Raw genomic sequence first — 19,402 nt, 5'->3', positions numbered from 1 at the left:
GGCATACAATGACTACATGTCAGCATTTTCCAATTGCCATATAATATATAAATGAATAAAATACAATTTTCTTGGGCAGTCTTGGCCCATTAGAATTGTTAGCACATTTCTCAAACTTATGTTGTCGCTGATTTTGAGCTCTGCAGAAGCAAAGCCTTGTAGGATGTTGCTTACTTATGTGGGCTTTGGGCAAAGTCAAACGTTGCTATAAGGGTAACCATAGATGTTTACTGGACAAAATAGAGCTGCTGCATGTCAGTATCAGAGATTATTGAATGAAAAAAAGCCACGCAAATAAAATAACGATTTTTGGAGATAAAGGTATAGTGGTTCACTGGCCTGACTTCAATGGACACATTTAGGATGAGTTCAGGTCCCATTCAGTGCTATGCGAGTGTGAATATCTTTTTGTTGTTTATGAGATTGTGTCGGTCCCATATATACCTTTAAAATTGCTCAACAAAACCAATTCATACATACCCTGTACATTGAATGGCCACAATTCCAATGTTTCTCCAAAACAAGAATAATGCTGCTTTTTCTGTCACAAAAGTATTAATTTATGCATTTATTGGCGTGGGTGGAGTTTGCAATGGCGTTGAAATGTGCCAAATCTGTGAAAGTACATTTTTGTCATTACAGTTTGGTCTGAAGTCATCGCTACAAATCTGCCATTAAGGGGAGTCTGTGGAGGGAGTGTTTGGTCTTTTTTGCGTGTTACATCAGGAGGTCAGCCAAGGGTGAAGGAGGCACTGTGCTGCAGTGGCCCTCCTCTTTGGGTAGTAATCCAACATATCAAGTAAGAAGTCAGAAAAACTGGCGGCCTCGTCCAAGAGGAAGTGGTATTTCTCCACCAGAACGTCATACAGCTTCCAGATTCGCATTGGTCCAATACGTCGCAGGTCGCCTAGGTAACGACAATTACATGTTTTTGGAATGCTGGAGTTCTGAGGGAGAGCATAGAATTTATCACTAGTCATTGTGTTGACCTACCTAAAAAGTGACGCAATAAAATAGTTAAACGAACAGGACATCAAAGAAATGTCGTGTATTAAAATAGGACATTAAATGTCACAGAAACAAATACACTCTTACCTCTGTGGCTGAAGTATTCTGCAGAGTATTTCCCAGACATAGCCACGACTGGAGGGATTTTCCCAAGCAGCTCCATAATCTGGGCAATGTGATCTGAGCATATACATTACACAGATTGCGTTATTGACGCATACGGTGGATACTTGCTAGCATCCCATTTAATTTATTATCACTCATTAGCTGTAATGGACACGTACCTTCCTCCAACGAGAAGGAGGCGTCTGCTTTGGGTTCAAACAGAGAGTCTCCTGTGAGTAACTCAAAGGCCTGCGTAAATGCAAGAGACGATTGCATCGTGAATAGTGTGACCTAGTGAGTACTGTATTCATTCAAAATAAACTTGAGGCTTCCAATGTTGATCAGTGGACCTCCCACGCAAATCACGTTCTTTCATTTTCTTCACCGCTCGTCCTCATTGGGACTGCGAGCAGGCAGGCGATTATCCCAGCTGACTTTTTGGTTGAGAGACGGGGTACATCCCGGGCTGATTGCCAGTCAATCGCATGGCGAATATAAACAAAGAAGTATTCACATCTTTGGTCATGAAAATCGAGCTCTAAGAGTGTGTCGAAAACTACATGGAGGTTTATTAGTTGTGTTCAATCACATGAATGTACTTAACAGTGCCTGCACGAGCTAAATCCATAACAAAAAGGAGCATAGACAAGTAAAACACATAATGAGGTCATTTTTAAAATGTGGTGTGATTTGGCATGTCCTGTGCAAATTCACTCAGTGACAAAAATTATCTTAATTGATTTCTCACCATGCAGGCAAAGCTCCAGATGTCTGCTGGCGGGCCGTACTCGGACCCCAGTAAGACCTCCAACGAACGATACTGACGAGTTTGGATCTCCTCGCAGAAATGTTTGTACTGCTCAAAGAAACGGAGGGTAAAAACATTCATGAAAATACTATGTACAAAGCAACTTTTGAAATTATATTAACCACTATCCATTTGCATTCTCTAGAGTGTCAAAATTACAAGAGTAAATCTCAGGAGCAATTGTTTCTTACTTCTACTTTAATGAACAAACACATTACATGGGTAATCTTATTCATACTACTAATTAATACTAATGCTAATAAAGCTTTGGCTTGTGTCAACATGGTGGGGGTCCTCGACTGATCCATATTGCACTTCGAATTTCATTCTTTTGTTAAAATCCACCTTCTGTCTATGCTGATTCCATAGAAACGCTCCCCCCGCCCCAGGAACCAGGGTCTCTGTTGATTTGACTAAGGATAACCATGTACATATTTAGGCAGCTACTGTCTTTTTTTCCCTTACCTTGTTTTGGGTTAATTATTACATGTTATTTCTTTTACGATTCAAATTAAATACAATGAGAGTGAATTGAAGCGATAGTGACTGACCACCCAGCAAGAACTGCCCAGGTCAGCAATCTTGACTGTAGAATTATTTAAGATGCAGGCAATCCGATTCTCTTCTCCTATAAGAAAATTACAAAAAATATTTACACAATTTAATCCATTCTAAGAAATAATGACATTCAAACAGAAACTATTCGTAAAATGCTGCATACACAATCCGTCCGTGATCAAATGTGGATTAAAAAAAACTACATTGTATCAATGTGTTCGCTCTTCTGTCCTAGGATAACAGGTGTGATTTTATGCAAAAAAAAAAGTCCCAAAATATATTTATAAAATCACCCAGTAGAATAAAGGACACTGAATCTCAAATTAATATTTTAACATAGTTCCTTCAACTGTGTAGTTCTGAGAATTCATTTTTGAACATCACTCAGCATCTATATCAAGAAAATAAACAAACTGTGCCTGTGGATTCAGCCTCATTTCCATTTGGTACACTGGACCCAGAGTTGTTGTTACCCACTGGTCCGGAGTGGGACTGCTTTTCTGGACACAGCAGGATGTTCTCTGGCTTGATGTCTGTGTGGATGATTTGACATTGACTGTGAAGGTAATCCAAACCCTGCAGAACCTAAAAAAAATAAAAAAAAATTGATGAATTACTATTCCTAATTCCTACTATCATAATCTATTAATATTATTAATATTACTAATATTATTAATATCATTAATATTATTATTATTAGTAGTAGTAGTAATATTATTAATAAGGACTGAGCTTAATATTGGCACTTAGGGGATTGGTTTGCATGTAAAAATGACATCAGTATATGATTGACAGATCGCAACCAAAATTCAAATGCTACTCTTGTCCACTTCATCCTGCGAAAATATAAAATCATTCTGCACAATATTTGGGATTTATTGACATCAAATGTGAGGTCATGTGATCGTTTCCACAAAAATTCAAAATACCATCAGGATCTCTTCACTTACACAAGCCGAAGCAAAAAAATAGCATGAATGTGCACACGAACACAAGAGTCGTGTCAAGTCTCAGCAGGCAGCTTGCAGGTGGGCATGGTTCTCTACGGCGTGTACAGAGTCAATTTAAAACCGTTTATCAAGTTACTTAACAGTTAATGTAGGTGGTAACTGCATGCTTTCTCCCAGCTAACCAGCAAGTAATGAGAAAACACATCACATAAAAAGAAAAACTGTTGTTAAAATGTACCTGCGTGAGTATTTGTTTGGCGTATGGCTGCAACAGTCGTGCATTCCCAGAGCGCATCTGCAAGCTTTTCAGGTCTGGTCCGAGGAGCTCCAATACCAGACACGTGTCTGAACGGCTCTCATTAAGGTCATGAAGGCAATCTGTTCGGAATAGTACCTTTACCAGCCATTATTTCAGATTAGGAAGCAATTTTTCCCTGTTACCGCTCCCATAAAACCTTTACTAATTGTCCAGGCAATATTTTAACGAACAATTTAACGATATTAACACCAGGTCCTACAAGTGTAGTGTTTTAATAACAAACAACACCGATCTGCCAAACACATTTCATCTCATTTCTTACCAACTCACAAACTAACGAACAAATAGGTTGGGACGAGACGGGACAGGGCAGGGTAATGAGCCAAGCAATGCTACCGGTGTGTGGTGGGAGTGGCTATTCAGTGCCAAACACCCCCTTAAGTAATGTGATTGCAAATGAGAACACTTTCAAGGGAATCAACAAAATCAAGGGCTGTGTTACCAATTACAACTAATGGATCTGGAGCTGGTGTGTGAGGATACGAACGCCATTGTCTCCAGCCAGCTTGAACTCATCCAGCAGACAAACGATCCTTTGACTGTGTGGATGTCGGCTAGCGGGACCAGCGATCTATGAACAAGGCAGTGTGGAGAGGAATAGTCAAAACAATTACAGAGACAAAGGAGAAGTTGGAGAGGAGGAGAACAGTTGTACTGACACATCGTAGGAGAGTAAGTTCATCCTGTCCCGCTTGAGCGAAACCAGCTCCGCTCTTCAGAACTTTCACTGCAACATGCTGACCTGATCTGAAAAAAAAATAAAAGAAATAAATAAAAAGGAAAAAAATATTGTGATTACAGTAGGGAAAGCATTTTTTGTTGAGTTAGGTCTGACGGATGTTTTTAACTAAATTTTGGGTGCCAAATCCAAAACTGATATGTTCTCATTCGGAAGAGAAACCTTCTCACCCAAACAAGAAAGTTTCTCACTCTAACATTGTAATTGTCAGAGATAGGCATTTCATCTCAGGGACGGAACGGTCAGACGGTCGCCCATTTTGCTAACAGAGGACAGACTAAGCAAGGACGGAAGTGGATATTTGTCCGCCCATTTAATTGTCCCTAACGGGTCAAGTACCGTGTGTAAATTAATTTACTGGAAATGGAATGTCAGTGCTAAACATTTGATCTACCTGAGGTCCACGCAGAGCCACACAGTGGCAAAGTAACCCCAGCCAAGCTTGGAGAGCACCTTATATCTTTTGTTGAATGTATCACCTAACTGCACAGGGTGATAGCCACCTGAGGATATAAGACAAGAAAAACAAATATGGAGGGTTATATTCTGAGTAGTACATCATCGTCATTCTATTTCTAGTATTGCATCTCATCTCTTGCCATGTAGGACACTCTAGGCAATGAGTCATCTATTCATCCATCAGCATCCATTTTCTATTTAGTTTGTCCTCATTAAGGTCACGGGTGAGCTGGATTGTATCCCAGTGGACTTTGGGTGAGAGATGGAGTATACTGCAGACTTGTAAACAATCAATCACAGTAAAGCGTGTGACTACAGTAAATATAGTATTGTAAAACCATATTGTTTTTCCAATGATGAAATCAATCTGTCCAGGCCCTGGAGGAGCAAAGCAGTTTCAAGCAATGATGCCGCCTCCAATTTACTTCACAGTTGCGTGTTTTTGCGGGGAAGGATATCTTCATCCAACACCATCATCTTATCATATTGATTGGACCCAAGTTTAATTGACTCCTGTTCAGCTTTCAGAGAAGTCACTAGCCTACATGGTCCACATACATTTTCCTCCCTGGCTGTGATGTTTACATTGTGTGTCCAATAGAAGCAGGAAAACTCCAACATGATTATTTGTACGATATAAGCTGAAGAAGACTGTTTGTCTATTGGGTGAACTATTTTATGACCAACTTTTATGCAGAAATCCAAGTAATTCCAAAGTGTTCACCTTTTCTTCTAAATCATTATAAAACTGTAAGGGATTCCTTGGGTCTTATTAGGGTAAATTTAATGTACTTTATACTGCTAGCTTGGTGAGAGAAACTGGGAAGTGTATTATTAGTATTTATTATATTAGTGCATGTGTATAATGGGGGAAGTTAAGAGACGTTGTCATACCATAACAGTATTCTCTTGGGTTCTCAGCATCCTTGAGCTCCAGCTGCTTGAGGCATCCCAGGGCCTCGGAACTAAGGGATAACCCAGATTTACTTCTGACGCGCATACACACACACACCCACACCCACACACACGCACGTATGTGAAGACAACAACATCTACAGTCATACTTTACATTTCTCCATCAAGGCCAAACAATCCTAATTTAGCGCCACACCTTTATGGACAAGAACCGACTGTATATCACAGATTTTCTTTTTCTATAAAGATGAATGCATAATTCACTGGGAACTGAAGGGAAATGAGGCCAAATGTCTTCTTTTCAGCTCCATCCAAAGCAGCCTGGATAAGAGTTAACTGTCTTGCAACACACTACAGACATTATTATTATTATTATTATAATTATCGTCATTATTGTAATCCTGCTGATTGACATAGATACAAAATGCAAACACATACCCTCCAAAATGGAGTAACCAGCATTGCACATTGTGCTGACAAGTCACATTTTTGGCTATCGGATCCCAGAGGGTGAAAGAACTACTTCTAATAAATTTCTATCAGAATTAGATCTCTTCATGGGCCGCTGCACTGTTTTCTAAAAACTGACATATGGGGAGTCACACTATTTAAAGTCAAATGTTAATCATTTGGTAGAAACTTGTAGCCTGACAACTAGCTGCACCTGTAACGTTGGCGACAAGACAATAATGAGCCAGGAAAAGCACATCCAAAATTGGATTTGCAAGTTGAGAAAAAAAAGCCAAAGACTTCATCTTGAACTCACAGCCTAATATAATGACGTTCTTTATTCTGCGTAGTTATGAATTTTGTGAAATTCCATTGTAATTAGTTGAGGCTTTTTTTCCCATAGAAATGTTAATGTTAGCTTTAATGTGAATGAGTTTAACATTTTGTTTGAAAATAAAAAAAGCAGGAGGGTTAACTCAAAAGCAACAAGACAGTAAGTCTGCATGAAGCCAGCATATAAAATCTTAAACACACACCCCTACAACTCTGGCAACTCACGTGTGACGTTGAAGAGGGGCAGCGTAACGTGAACGGCGTCTCCTCTCCATCGTGTCTAACCTGGAAAAAAAAAAAGTGGTCCAAGAAGCGCAAATGACTGATGTCAGGTACGAATAGTCATCAGCTCCATTCAGCCAAACATGGAAACTGAAACCTTTTCTTGTCCTGGTCCCAAATACACCACTGGGATACATTCAATGGTGTGATTCTCTCTTACTGTCTTGCTATTGCTTTTTTCAGTCTGACGAAAAGGAGGGCGAGGAGTAACAGCTGCTGTCGCCTTTTTTTTGTTTTTAAATATGTATGGTAGCTGGGGTGACCTTGAGGTCATGCGTCACAGAAACCTGGCATGACAGCGGGATCCCCGTCCTTCAACACTCCGAAAATAGAATTGCAGAAATTTGTATCTTAATGTATCCAAAAACATTAAATCCATCTCCGGTATTTGTTGGAATGCTGTCATTGGGACTCATTTGTCATTCTATGATAAATGACTTACTAAGTTTAACTGTAAGGCTGGGTAGGCAGCACGGGGGATGACACACGTGTCTCACAGCTCTGACAATGTTACAGTCCCCCCCATGCCTGTGTGAGTTTTCAGCGGGTAGTCCAGTTTCCACGCACTAAGTTAAGTGGAGTGGGCCATAATTTTTCTCATTTTTTTCCAGTGCAACCGAGAGGACACATAGGACTACACATTTGCGAACCAGCTGTATAATTTTTATTCCCAAAGAAAAACTCACTCAAAAATTTAAGGTTCAATGTTTGTCATGCTTATTATTCTAAATCCGCACTACTCACATAATATTGGGCATTGTAAGACTGAGTCATGTCTGCCATCTAGCGGTGATTGGTAATATTACAACTTAAAATAACAGTCGACCCCTGATATAGATGTTTTTTTAACGTGATTTCCATCCAATTTCATTGTTTTTTCATGGGGAACATATCTTGAATGTTTATTAATTTTTTTTTGAAGAATTATTTGAGTTATGAATAACAATAATATTTAAAAAAAAATAATAATTGTCTTGCCGTTGACCAGATGGATCCCAGCCTCTTGCCCAGCTGGGATGATCTCCGGTACACCTGCAACCATAGTGAAGATGCGTAGTAGATAGAATGGATTTTTTTTTTTTTTTTACGGTAACGCAGTCACATGTTCAAAGTCAAATATAGAATGCAAGTGAGTGGACTTGCATAAAAGGGAGTGTTATGTTATCTTAATTTCAAACCATCCGTATCTTCTCAGGATATCATGGGAACGTACGGGCGTGTCTCCCTGAACTGAGGCATCTGTGTAGCTCTTTGTACTACTCAGATAAAAGAACACATTTTGCTGCTCTATAAATGCAAACAAGCAACACACGTTTGTTGACCTTTAACATGACCCTCTTCCAGAGTCTGGACTGAAATGTGACCTGCATGTACAAGGATGATACTAATTTAAGATGTGCATAAACTGATCCGTGGAGCTGTTGGTAGTCGGTTCCAATATAAACAGATGCACACATATTAAGTGGTAGATATCATAAAAGGGTTTGGCAACCTTCAGGATACCAGATCATGCGTCTTTGTGTGTGTGCGTGTGTGTGCTAGCAATGTATTCCATCCCTGTTCCTAGATTTCCTCATTTATTCCAGTACACAAGTTGATGAAAGCTCAGGTAGTGTAGCGCTTCCAAGTGGTAGTGTAATGGATGCCATTTTGCACTGTGCGACTGACCGCTTGTAAAAACAAACTCCCCTAAGCTTTCAGAAAAGGGTGCAAGCCACTCAGTTAGCAATGTGGGCTTTTAGCTCAGTGCACTTGACTCCCAGCCGGTGACACGGGGGTTGCATCGGTTTGAAGCCCAACTGGTGTTGCTTGGCCCAAAATATTTTAAGCTTCAGCAGATCTTGGAATGCCCACGTTTATGTTGAAAACTGTGTGAGCCTGATAACGTCAGCGTCGGAATAATCATTTACTTGGGTTGCCTTGTGAAATTTGACAGAGTCAAGTTATAAAAAAACAAGATGGCATGGAATGGAAAAAGTGAGAAGTGTAATTTGCAGAAGCCACTTCAATGACACAAATCTGGAAGATGAAAGGATTTGGTCAGAGTTTGTCATGCAATGGCTTACTTTTACCAGAAGCCATCAGGTTCCGTCCGATGCGATGGCTCCTTTCTGGCTTTGATAATTGTTATATCCGTGAAGTTCCTTGAGCTCTGCAATCGAATAACTCCTCCTGTGGAGATCTTCTTTTCTGTATGTGGGCTACGGACTTAATCACCGTCCTGCTGTGGCCACAGAGTTTCCTGCAGAAGAACGGCGTTCCGTTCACGAACTGATGACTGAATATAAATGCTTTTCAAGAGAATCATATTCTGCAGACTAAAAAGTTGCAAGTAGTGAAATTTACAGCTGAAACCCGCAATCGAGCAGCAAAAATAACGTTTGGCAAGAGTGAGTAACTTTTCAGGGAGTGGCGGAAAACTGAGGCTACTCTGACTGTCAGATGGCCACAGCTTGAGGATGACTACGCCAGTGGCTGCTTGAACAACGTGCTGCAGGAGAGGCTTGTGATACGTCTCCACGCTCAGGTAGTTGCCAAGGTGATGAAAAGGACTTTGCGGGGAGACCTTGGTGCTTCCGCTACATGCAACGTAACTGCCTTTATCAGAGCACGGATAGCGGTGTCCCAAAAACATTAACACGAGCACCTTTTCTGGTCATGATTATTGATCATGTCGCTGAATAAACTTGTGTTAGCTTATCTTATACATATTCAGCCTGTTCTTTGTTCTTTTATGAATGTTATAACTTGCCATCCAAGATGAAACGTGATTTTTGATCTAGTATTTTATAAAATAAAACCACAAAAAATGACAGTTCGACTTATGAATGTAATTTTTTTCTACCGCATGATGCAAGTTTGGGCTCGTTCGATTTATACTTGGGAGCGACTTGTATCCGGAAAATACGGTAATTATATCTATATGTACCTACTGTTAATATTGATTACGATAGATCACAGGTTAAAGACATTTAAGACATACGGGAAGAGTTTTAGACTCTCTTGCGCTCAGGTCACACCAAGACATGGAGGCGCATCGCTTATGGCAAAGAAAAAGGAGCTTTTTATTAAAAAATAAAAGCCAGTTTAATTTTCCTGAACAACATTTACATAAAGTTTATTAGTAAAAATGGACCGTCTTTATTGAAGTTGATTTTTCAGGGATCTGTACTTGAGTACTTTAGGTAAACTTGTATATTTTGTGATAGCTTTTTACTTTTGCTCCCTATATTTGAAAGCAGATATCATAACGCTCTATTTATTACTTTGTTAAAATAGGCTTGCTACTTTTGTCGACCTGGACGGATGATGACAACTTAAAAAAGACAGGGAGAGGTAATGTCACCCATGATCTTAATTAACTGGAAAACTATCATCGAGGTTGTTAATTGTCTTGTGTTGAGAACTGATGTCATAAACAAATATGTAAACATGTTCCCCAAAAAAAAAAAAACACACCACCAAGACGACTACAGCATTAATCTGATGTATCCCAACGAGGTATAATAAGTCAAACCATTGTTAGAACCGGAAACACTTTATTGCGACACATTCAGATATTGTTAGGTCAGGATTTGCATCAACAGAAAAAAAAAGTCACTTAGAGCGACTTTGAATCTGCACGCAAGCTACAAGCAACACTAACGTGTATGTACATGGTGGGGGCTTGCAAAAATAATCAGTACCACATATGTGTAAAAAAAAAAAAAAAAATGACACTTATTTGTTGAAGTCACAGCAAGAGCTCACACATTAAAACCAAAAGGTCTAAAATAAAGATGGCTATTTTTTTGTTATGAAAATAAAAATAAAATAGTTAACTTTGAAGTGCATCTCTCAGCGACAAAATCCAAAACGTTTCCCATCATAAGCTATTAAATAAATAAACAATAAATAAAAAATTTCAAAGAAAAATAATTCACAAAGGTACCTTCATGAACCTAAGATAAGACGTGAAAATAAGCCACATAACGGATCAGCTCTTTTGAGACAGGTTTTACGCAGACGTTTCTTATACTTTAGTTTGGAGAGAAACACTGGATGAATGTTGCAAAGAACCTGATGATGACATGACAAATCACCAAAATAATCATGAACAAAACTGGTTGGATCAAAGCTTCACATTGAGCCTGCACGTTTGGCACAGAGGTGCTAAATGCTAATGTCAGGATGCTAACAGCAACAACAAAAGCTGTCATTCCTATCGACCTAGTCGCAAATATATGAACTGCAATATTATAAAGACTTATTCAAAATGTATTTTTTAAGACAACCATCAATGGCGTTTGCTTGAACTCTTTTTGTTAGTTAAAAAAAAAAAAAAAAGGATATGTTTTGTGTGATCTTAAGGATGCATTGGATCTTGTTTGCACCAATTTCTAAGAAGGGGAGACCAAATGTATTTAATATATTACATGTTGGACGGATCCGTTTTGAGTGAAAAGGTTTTGATAAAACTTTTGAAAATGATTTGGTTGAATTGTTTGGATTTCCGCGAGTTACACTGACCAAGAAAATTGTGGAAATAATTAAAAGCACGGTGCATCCAATAAGAACTCCCGTTAAGTGGGTCCACATTGAATTGAGTAAGTAAAACACAACTGAAGGAAACTAGAAACACATTTGTCCAAGCCGATTTCTATCAAAGGTTGTCAGTATTTTTTTAAGACATTTATAACAGTTGAGCTAGCAATTTAAAGTCAAGTACATGTGCACCTTTTTGCCCTTTTCTTCATCTACTGGGTGTGAGGACTAATGCATGTACTTTGTACATTTGTAGGAATGTTCTGTGTGGTCTTTCGTCAAAATCCACCAAAGAAATCAAAAATGTTTAATTATTGTTTTCCCTTTCGCAAATGCTCCACAATGCCCCATTTTCTGTTTGTGTATAAAATTGTTCTGCTTTCCAAGAGGTGGGATAACTTCCCCTCAATGTCTTTGTGGTTAAAAGGGAAAACGTATCTGGAAGTTGGGTCATAGATCCGTGACTTTGTTCTCGACGGCGGCAGCAATCTGTTGCAGCCTGTATCCAAGCTGCATCTTCTGGGCTGTGCAGTCCTCCTCCAGGGCGGTGATGATCTAATCAGATTGGACAGAAATGGTCAAATGAAAATAAATACACAATATTGTCATAAAAATTGCATTATCTACTCGGTCACACAAGTCATTATTTATTGCAATGATGTTTCTTTTATTAAGATTGATTTCAAAAGATTTCTTTAATAACAAGACCCCACGATACTTGAACTCCTCCACTTAGGGCAGGACCACGTCATCTACCCGAGTTGGTACTCCACCCTATTCCGACTGAGGCCCATGGGCTCAGATTTGGAGGTGATGATTTTCATCCCAACCACTTCATACTTGGCTGTGAACCGCTCCAGTGCGAGTTAAAGATTGCGACTTGAAGAAGCAAACAGTATCATATCCTCGGCAAAAAGCAGAGATGCAATACTGACGCTACCAAACCATCTGAGCCGACACAGGACCAAGCAGTACTCGGTTGACAGCTTTGCCCCTCTCTTCACCCGAAGTCGTGAAAATCCAAAGTGAAAGAGATTCCAACCACTCTTGAGAGGACTGATACCAGAGCGATAGCCGTGTGTGGTGGCAAACCCGATTATATCTAGTTGGAGCGTCACCAAATCACACGTAACTTCAGGATCGTTCATTCCCTGCCAGGGAGTTGAATTTCCAGTCCCAAATTTCCGGAGTGAGCTTCTGTAGCCTTTGGCTGTCCCCCAACTCACACTGCACCCAACCACCTTGGCCCCTCCTATGGTGGTCAGCACATGGGAATTGGATCCATGTTGTCCTTTCGGGTTAAGCCCGACCGTTCCCAATTGCATTAAGTAAATGTAATTGAATCTTAAATTTAATATGAGCTTTATTACATCACATATATGACATTGTATAAATAGACAACAGGCAAATAAATACCAGTTAAATTACTGCTGACACATTGACAAAAGCTATTTAAATGCCGTTTTCTGCCACTATATATAAATAAGTTTTTATGTGCTCGTGTGCCATCTCATGCACTGCATGCCCTGGTCAGTTATTGTTAGTGCAAAAGAAAATGTCTCTCAATAAGTCGACTCCTGAAGCGACAGTTATGTCTTAAATAAGCAAAAAAAAAAAGAAATGAATCAAATTATTTTCACATTTGTATGAAAATGTAGAAAAAATGTACACGCTCCAGCAAACATTATACTTGGAATATTTTTCAATGTTAAACTCATCACCAGCTACACATAAAATGTCACACTGGATGATTTTGTAACACTCACTTGATCATAGTACTTGTTGATGTACTTGTACAGCTCATGCAAAGCCACCAAGAAGTTGACCTCTCCAGCGTAGTTCTGCGTTAGACGGGTAAAAACAGAGATGAGGGGGGTGAAAGAGCCGCATTGGTTTCCATTCATAATTTATTTTACACTCAACAGCTATCTCAAAAGGAAACCGCTATGAATCATTCACAGGTTCTAAGAAAGGACAACATTTTCCAACATGGAAGGTAACATACACGGGAGAGCTCTGCCAGAGCTGAGTTCATCTCCTGGTCACTGGCTGAGATGGTCTGACGGATGTCGGCGTAGTACCTGGAGAAAGTGAAAGGTCGGGAGTTTAAAAATAACACAGAGGAAAATATTTTATTAATGAAGAAAGAATATTTCAACCAATTTGACCTCAAGTGTATCAAATATGCCTGATATTGGGATGAATATGATGATTTTTTTTAAATTTTTTTTTAATTATTAATTCAAATAATATTGAGAATCAAATAGGATGTGTTAGATTAGAAGTTCATAACATCAAGATCAAGTTGCATATCACATTCTATAATAAAGTTTGTATATTTACTTGTGAAAGTTGGGCGTGTACCAAGTGCGTTTTTATTATATCTTCATTTGAACATGTTTCCATAAAAAAACACAATTCTGAGGTTGCATTTTCCATTCCACTTGTTCTCAGTAAGGGTCGTGGATGAGCTGGACACGAGGCGCGGCCAGTTTGCCAGTCAATAAAGACAATGCCACTGCTTTATACAAGAGCCACCCTTGCTACAATTACTTAACAACGCTAATAAAGTAGACATGTTGTGACTTAAAAAAAAAAACTTGTCTAATGAAGCTTCACCAGTGTAATATGCAGCAGACAGCAGTAAGTGTGGTGTGCCTGCTTCAAGAGCATCCAAGCATGGAAGCCTCGCAGGCCTTGTCTACCAACTGTCTGGCCCTGACAGATTGTCCCAGGCCTTTCCTCTCCTCCATTGCAGAGTGCCCCGGGTCAGTGGGCTGACTGCCTGCCCAACATTTCCTACCTCTCCACCATCTGTTTGTAGCGCGGGATGTCTCTGGCGTAGAGCAACTTGTTGATGGGGGAGTCCTGTGAAAGGAAGACAAATTGAAATTGTGCCCTGAATAATCATTCAGGGAGCCTATTTCATGGGCTGAGTTTCAGACCTTTCAATTTAGACTATGAAAACTGATCAAATTACTTTGTTCTTATGCCTTATCAACTTTGGAAGTTTTATGGTCAAGTAATTTATTATTAGAGCAGCGCACTCACAGATTTTGGTTCTAGTATACCTGCTCTCTTGAATGTTGGCAAATACAAAAAAAATGAAATGGAATGGATGCAGGCACATTATCAGATTGCATAGGTGTTCATAATAATGTGGCCAGCAAATATACAGTAATTGCAGTGACATACTGGGGAGGTGCTTTTAGAATGCTCTCCACAGCAGTTTTATATTGCCTGACTATGATTAGCTCACCCGTCCTAGTTTGTGGTCAGCAATTGTGCAAGAGTCCATAAAAGTCTGTGCGATGACAAACAGCACAGCGTCCACGTGGTCTGAGGTCTGCACGTTGAAGATGAACTGCGGATTTTTTAGGATGTTGATCCAAAATCGCAGCGGTAAGCTGTTTGGTGAGACAATGACACGCATCAGCTGTATCGAAAGAAAAACTAAGGATGAGAACCATAAACAAACCCGTTCTGTAAACTGTATACAGTAGAGTAAGAGAGGGCTCTTTTTGGTTTGATTTATGGATTCATCGTCACTACGCACTTTTATACCTTTTTTGTCAGTGTTAAGGTTATTTTTATCAACAGTGCATTGTAAAACCATCCAATTATTTATTCTATATTACCAATACCTGTTGGTTTTCCAGATATGTATAGTCTCCGGGTCGCTGATGTTGTGTTGCAAGGCCTGCTCATCCAACAAGTCAAAAAAGTATTTGACAGCTAAAGGGACGGGACGACTAGTGCTGAGGATGGCCGTGAATAAATCATCCACAAACTTCTGCAGTGTGCCCTGACAAAGAGTCAAGCAAGACAAATAGATGAGGTGACAGAGAGGGAAAAAAAGAGACAAATAGATGAGAGAGAGAGAAATAAAAAGAGAATAAATCCAAATATTTCACTCTGCAACCGTACAAAAGTGTCACATGTGAACATAAAATAGCAATGATGTGAATTACTTTTTTTGTTGCTGTGCCGACACATTAATTATAACCTAACCACTTAAGCGTCAACAAAAGAGCAATGATAAAAAGATCATTTCAGTGCATCACATTCTCACATAGGGTTGATCAACTTAATAGTGAACTCTGGGTGCACTCTGTTACCTTCATGGAGAGAAGTCGCGTGAGGTAAATTTCGGGGATGGCCTTGGCTCGCTCACCACCCTTCTCCCTCACGCTGCCCCTTCTGTGTTTGGGAAGCTCGGACTCCTCGTTGGCTTTCACCAAATGCCACAGCTTAACACCTCCTTCCTCACCATCATCAAGCATAGGAGTCTCTGATGGAAAAAGGGTCGGGGTATTATTATTAGAGTATTAAAAACTTGGCACAATTCACCAAGATATAATGTGTGTGAGCAAAGGTCATTTCGTGTGCATTTATAACTTATTAAGCAACTACTGTGATTTACAAAAATAATTGTATAATAATAATTACTCACACGTCAAAAGTCACAAGGTATCCAAAAAGTATAGGAGGATAGACATTTCCTATTGTCAATTGAATCCTGTCACCATGGAGAATTAGTTTGACATAAATTATTTTTACAGTCAAACAGCGACCTCGTGTGGTTACTTGCGATTCATTTTATATTCTTAGCTGTCTGCATCCTGTGTGTGTATTCGTGTACTGTTTCTGTGTGGTAACAGACTCACTCTCTCCAGGCATGTAATCATGGCTGTCATGGAGGTGATTTTTAGTGCTTCTCGGGATGAGGGCGACAGTGGCTCCATCAGGGACCTACACCACCGCAGGGAGAAAACCTCAATTTTCAGCACATAGCATCTACAAGAAAAGCTAAAAACAGCATCATCATGTTTACTTCTATCTCTATTTCCAGTCATTTTTGCTCAGTTGGATTCAGTAGGCACATGCTAGCCTGATATTTCTATTTGCATATATATTTCTAAGGTATGCGTGACTGAGACGGACCTTGTAGTGTTGCAACGTATTGAGACGTTTCCATAAACCCTGCACAACGGATGTCAGGTCCTCATCTGACAGGATTAGATGACCTGCCACACCCGAGCGCCACTCTGGATGGAAAATAGTAATCACATTATATTAGGCTGTTTTTATGAGAACAATTTCCACATGTCACCGGGGCACTACCTTAAGTGTATTTTGTAAATTGGAAAAAGGCTACATGTGTGTTTGTACCCTCAAGGTGAGAAATCCCTTTGTAGACAACTTTGTTCACTTATCCAATGATTTTTTTTCTATTTATTCTTTACAGGGAAGGGTAAATAAAGTATACACACTTCCTTCTGAGGCCTTGGAAACGGTACAAATTAATTACCTCGGGTCCAGTACATTGGAATAGATTGCACAGTGAGGTACCTCTACGGCATCTCAGCGTCTAACATCATAGTTCAATTTATTGAAAAGTTATTTTATTCTATATAAAATGGGAAAAAGTTTAAAGCAAATATTCAATTGAAGGATTTTGCGCAACAGGCATGGCGCATATATATACACACATATATATATATATATATATTTAGATATATTATAGTCTCGTGTTTTTTTTATTCCATTTGAGTTTAATTTTATTTTTTCATCTTAAACATGATGTTGAACTCCATTTCTGAGCTACATTTGGTGTAAGAAAAATAATGTTACTACAGATGACTATTCTTCAAGAGCAACAACATATTTCCAATCAAAATCAAGTCACATTTATTTGTATGTACAGTATACCACTAAAGAGTATAAAATTACAGGCCAACAGTAGCAAAGATCATAGACGATAATGCAGGTCTTCATGACAAAGCTCTATTTATATAGTCAGTTTTCACAACATTCACCTTCATTCTCGGTGACATTGACACCCCCAATATCCAAACTTTAATTGAATTGGCATAGTAAAAAACAAACACACAGTGTTATCATAATAGCAACTGCACAATACGTTGTTAGCTTACTGTTACAATATCAATCAAAAAAATACCAAATTGCTTGCTAAAAATGTTTTTTCTTGCTTTCTGAAAACATTTCAATCGGACTATAGGGCAACTATGCTATTTGGCTAACGACACACACAAGACTTACCAAGGTGTAAAGAGTCAGCATGTGGCCTCCGGGAGACGGATGTCCCCTTCCAAGTTTGGTCCAAAAGTTTCTCCTTGACTTGGGTGATGGTGTCACAGTCCAGAACCTTGGCAGGCACCGTTTGAGTAGAAGCTCCTCCGCTGGCAGCAGCAGCTGGCATAACTACATTTAGGGTCTGCATTAACAGAATAGAATTTGAAGTATTACTGAGGAACATAACACACACAAACAGAACTTTGCACATTAATTCTACTTTAAGTGTGTGTTCTAACCAAGCTGCGGTACTCGACATCCTCTCGCAGTAGCCGGTTGTCATTCAACGTGTACTTGGCTTTTCCTGTCACAGCATCCACAGGTCCCTTGTCCACCTGGTGCTTGATTGCCCGGAACAGCATGTAGAATGACTCCCCTGCTGATTCCTGCCCAAGAATTATTATGGAGGGTTAATAAAGTCAGAACACAACATAATTAATTCAAGAACCATTCAGTGATTGTATTGAATGGGATGTATTTCCGACTTATAGGGACCCATGACTATCCATCCAGTATGACACACACTAATATGAAGTTGTCATCCAAGTAAGCGAACAAAAGTTTGATTTGAGGGATCTGACATGCACTCAACATGCTACGTACCCGTAGGAAGTTGAACAGGCAAATGGACATCCAGTTTGTCAAGAGCTTCTCAACTACAGATTCAGTTCTAGGAACAAAAGAAGAACAAGGTATGAAAAATGAAGCAGTTCAATCATTTTTATATAACCTATTATTAATAAACAATGTTGCTGCTCTTCTGACCTTCTAAGCATCAGCTTTGGATTTTTCGCCACATACTGTTCCACCAGGTCATTAAGTAGAGTCTTCAGGATGTCAGTGAAATACTCCAATTTACCATGGAGGGCCACAGTCAGCAGCGAGGCCACATAGGCCCGGTCCCTTGGGGAAAATGTCTGCTGGGCCTCCAGTGTGTGAATAAACTGCAAGAGCAAGACAAAGATGGAGTGAACGTCTGCATTACTTACTACATTCCACACCCACCCACAACTAGTGATACAGCACCTAATTCCTACGCTCCATATGAGCCTCTGCGTGAAATAGGAATGCAACTTCCCGAATAGAAATATCGGCATTTTATTTACATGGAAACTGTTTGTGTGAGTCCACGTTCTATGTCAGTTACAGTCATTAACAATGTGGAAACGCCAGTCGTTGCATCTCAGAAGAGAAAACATATCAGTCCCGCTTTCTGCTAATGTAGCAGCGTAGGAGGATGACGTAAAAAAGAGGCCAGCGACAAGGTCCAGTGACATGTCTAACCACTACTTTCCAAACTGTGTCGCATCTCGCAATATCAAAAGCTGTGAGGCATATCAGTACCTACAAAGGAAGTAAGTAAAAGAGATTTTGCTAAAAGTGGTTGGACACAGTCTTATTTGGCTTCACGCAGATGTAGGAGCCAGCCAAACGGTCTCATTCCCACTGCCTGGTAACATCTCAGACTATTTTTTTTTTCATGAACCTCGTCCCAGGGACAGTGCTGGAAACTAGTGTTTATCACAACAGCATTCTCTCATCCTCACACACGCATGCACACACCACAAACTACCAAAAAAAAAAAAAAAGAGGAGCAGGACTGCTGATGCTGACCTTGGTGAGAAACAGTTTACTGTTGAGCAGATTAGACAGCTGAACAAGCCCTTGTTCAACAGTCTGCCTACGGCTTTCCGGGACATCCAAATCTTGTCTCAGTGGCGACTCCTGGTGGCCTGGGAAGAAAATGCGCTCTGCGTATGCTTTGTACTCCAGGAAGGGAATACCGGATCCCACCAAATCACTTGACATGTCCATCATCTCGGTCATTAAGTCTGATGGGAGTAAAAGAAAAATTA

General features: G+C 39.7%; 2 protein-coding genes across 2 annotated transcripts in view; both read right to left on the bottom strand.

Moving 5' to 3' along the window:
- Nucleotides 1–562: 562 nt before the first annotated feature.
- On the bottom strand, nt 563–6,984 carry LOC148340202 (SRSF protein kinase 3). The gene is made up of 12 exons (XM_088291158.1): nt 6,870–6,984; nt 5,841–5,911; nt 4,882–4,990; nt 4,408–4,495; nt 4,232–4,319; nt 3,668–3,774; nt 2,899–3,064; nt 2,473–2,549; nt 1,862–1,969; nt 1,293–1,362; nt 1,096–1,188; nt 563–907 (listed from the first exon to the last, which is right to left on the bottom strand). Exons 1-12 carry the CDS (start codon nt 6,917–6,919, stop codon nt 723–725), a joined length of 1,212 nt encoding a protein of 403 aa, XP_088147284.1. The 5' UTR covers nt 6,920–6,984; the 3' UTR covers nt 563–722.
- Nucleotides 6,985–10,451: 3,467 nt separating this feature from the next.
- Nucleotides 10,452–19,402, bottom strand: part of plxnb1a (plexin b1a) — a 49,156-nt gene continuing 40,205 nt past the window's right edge. The window contains exons 26-39 of the mRNA XM_088290671.1: nt 19,161–19,378; nt 18,312–18,490; nt 18,150–18,216; nt 17,786–17,932; nt 17,514–17,688; nt 16,395–16,498; nt 16,118–16,202; nt 15,569–15,741; nt 15,095–15,255; nt 14,710–14,857; nt 14,254–14,318; nt 13,456–13,531; nt 13,217–13,291; nt 10,452–12,005 (exon numbers count right to left, since the gene is read on the bottom strand). Coding sequence (XP_088146797.1) covers nt 11,901–12,005; nt 13,217–13,291; nt 13,456–13,531; nt 14,254–14,318; nt 14,710–14,857; nt 15,095–15,255; nt 15,569–15,741; nt 16,118–16,202; nt 16,395–16,498; nt 17,514–17,688; nt 17,786–17,932; nt 18,150–18,216; nt 18,312–18,490; nt 19,161–19,378 — 1,778 coding nt within the window. The 3' untranslated portion in view covers nt 10,452–11,900. The remainder of the gene's footprint in view (nt 12,006–13,216; nt 13,292–13,455; nt 13,532–14,253; nt 14,319–14,709; nt 14,858–15,094; nt 15,256–15,568; nt 15,742–16,117; nt 16,203–16,394; nt 16,499–17,513; nt 17,689–17,785; nt 17,933–18,149; nt 18,217–18,311; nt 18,491–19,160; nt 19,379–19,402) is intronic.

The sequence above is a fragment of the Idiotropiscis lumnitzeri genome, chromosome 3 (genome assembly GCF_059441095.1).
Source record: "Idiotropiscis lumnitzeri isolate Australia: NSW breed Sydney's pygmy pipehorse chromosome 3, RoL_Ilum_1.0, whole genome shotgun sequence".
Classification (NCBI taxonomy): Eukaryota; Metazoa; Chordata; class Actinopteri; order Syngnathiformes; family Syngnathidae; genus Idiotropiscis; species Idiotropiscis lumnitzeri.
Note: the sequence above shows the minus strand (reverse complement) of the source record. Positions and strands in the feature narration are given on the sequence as shown.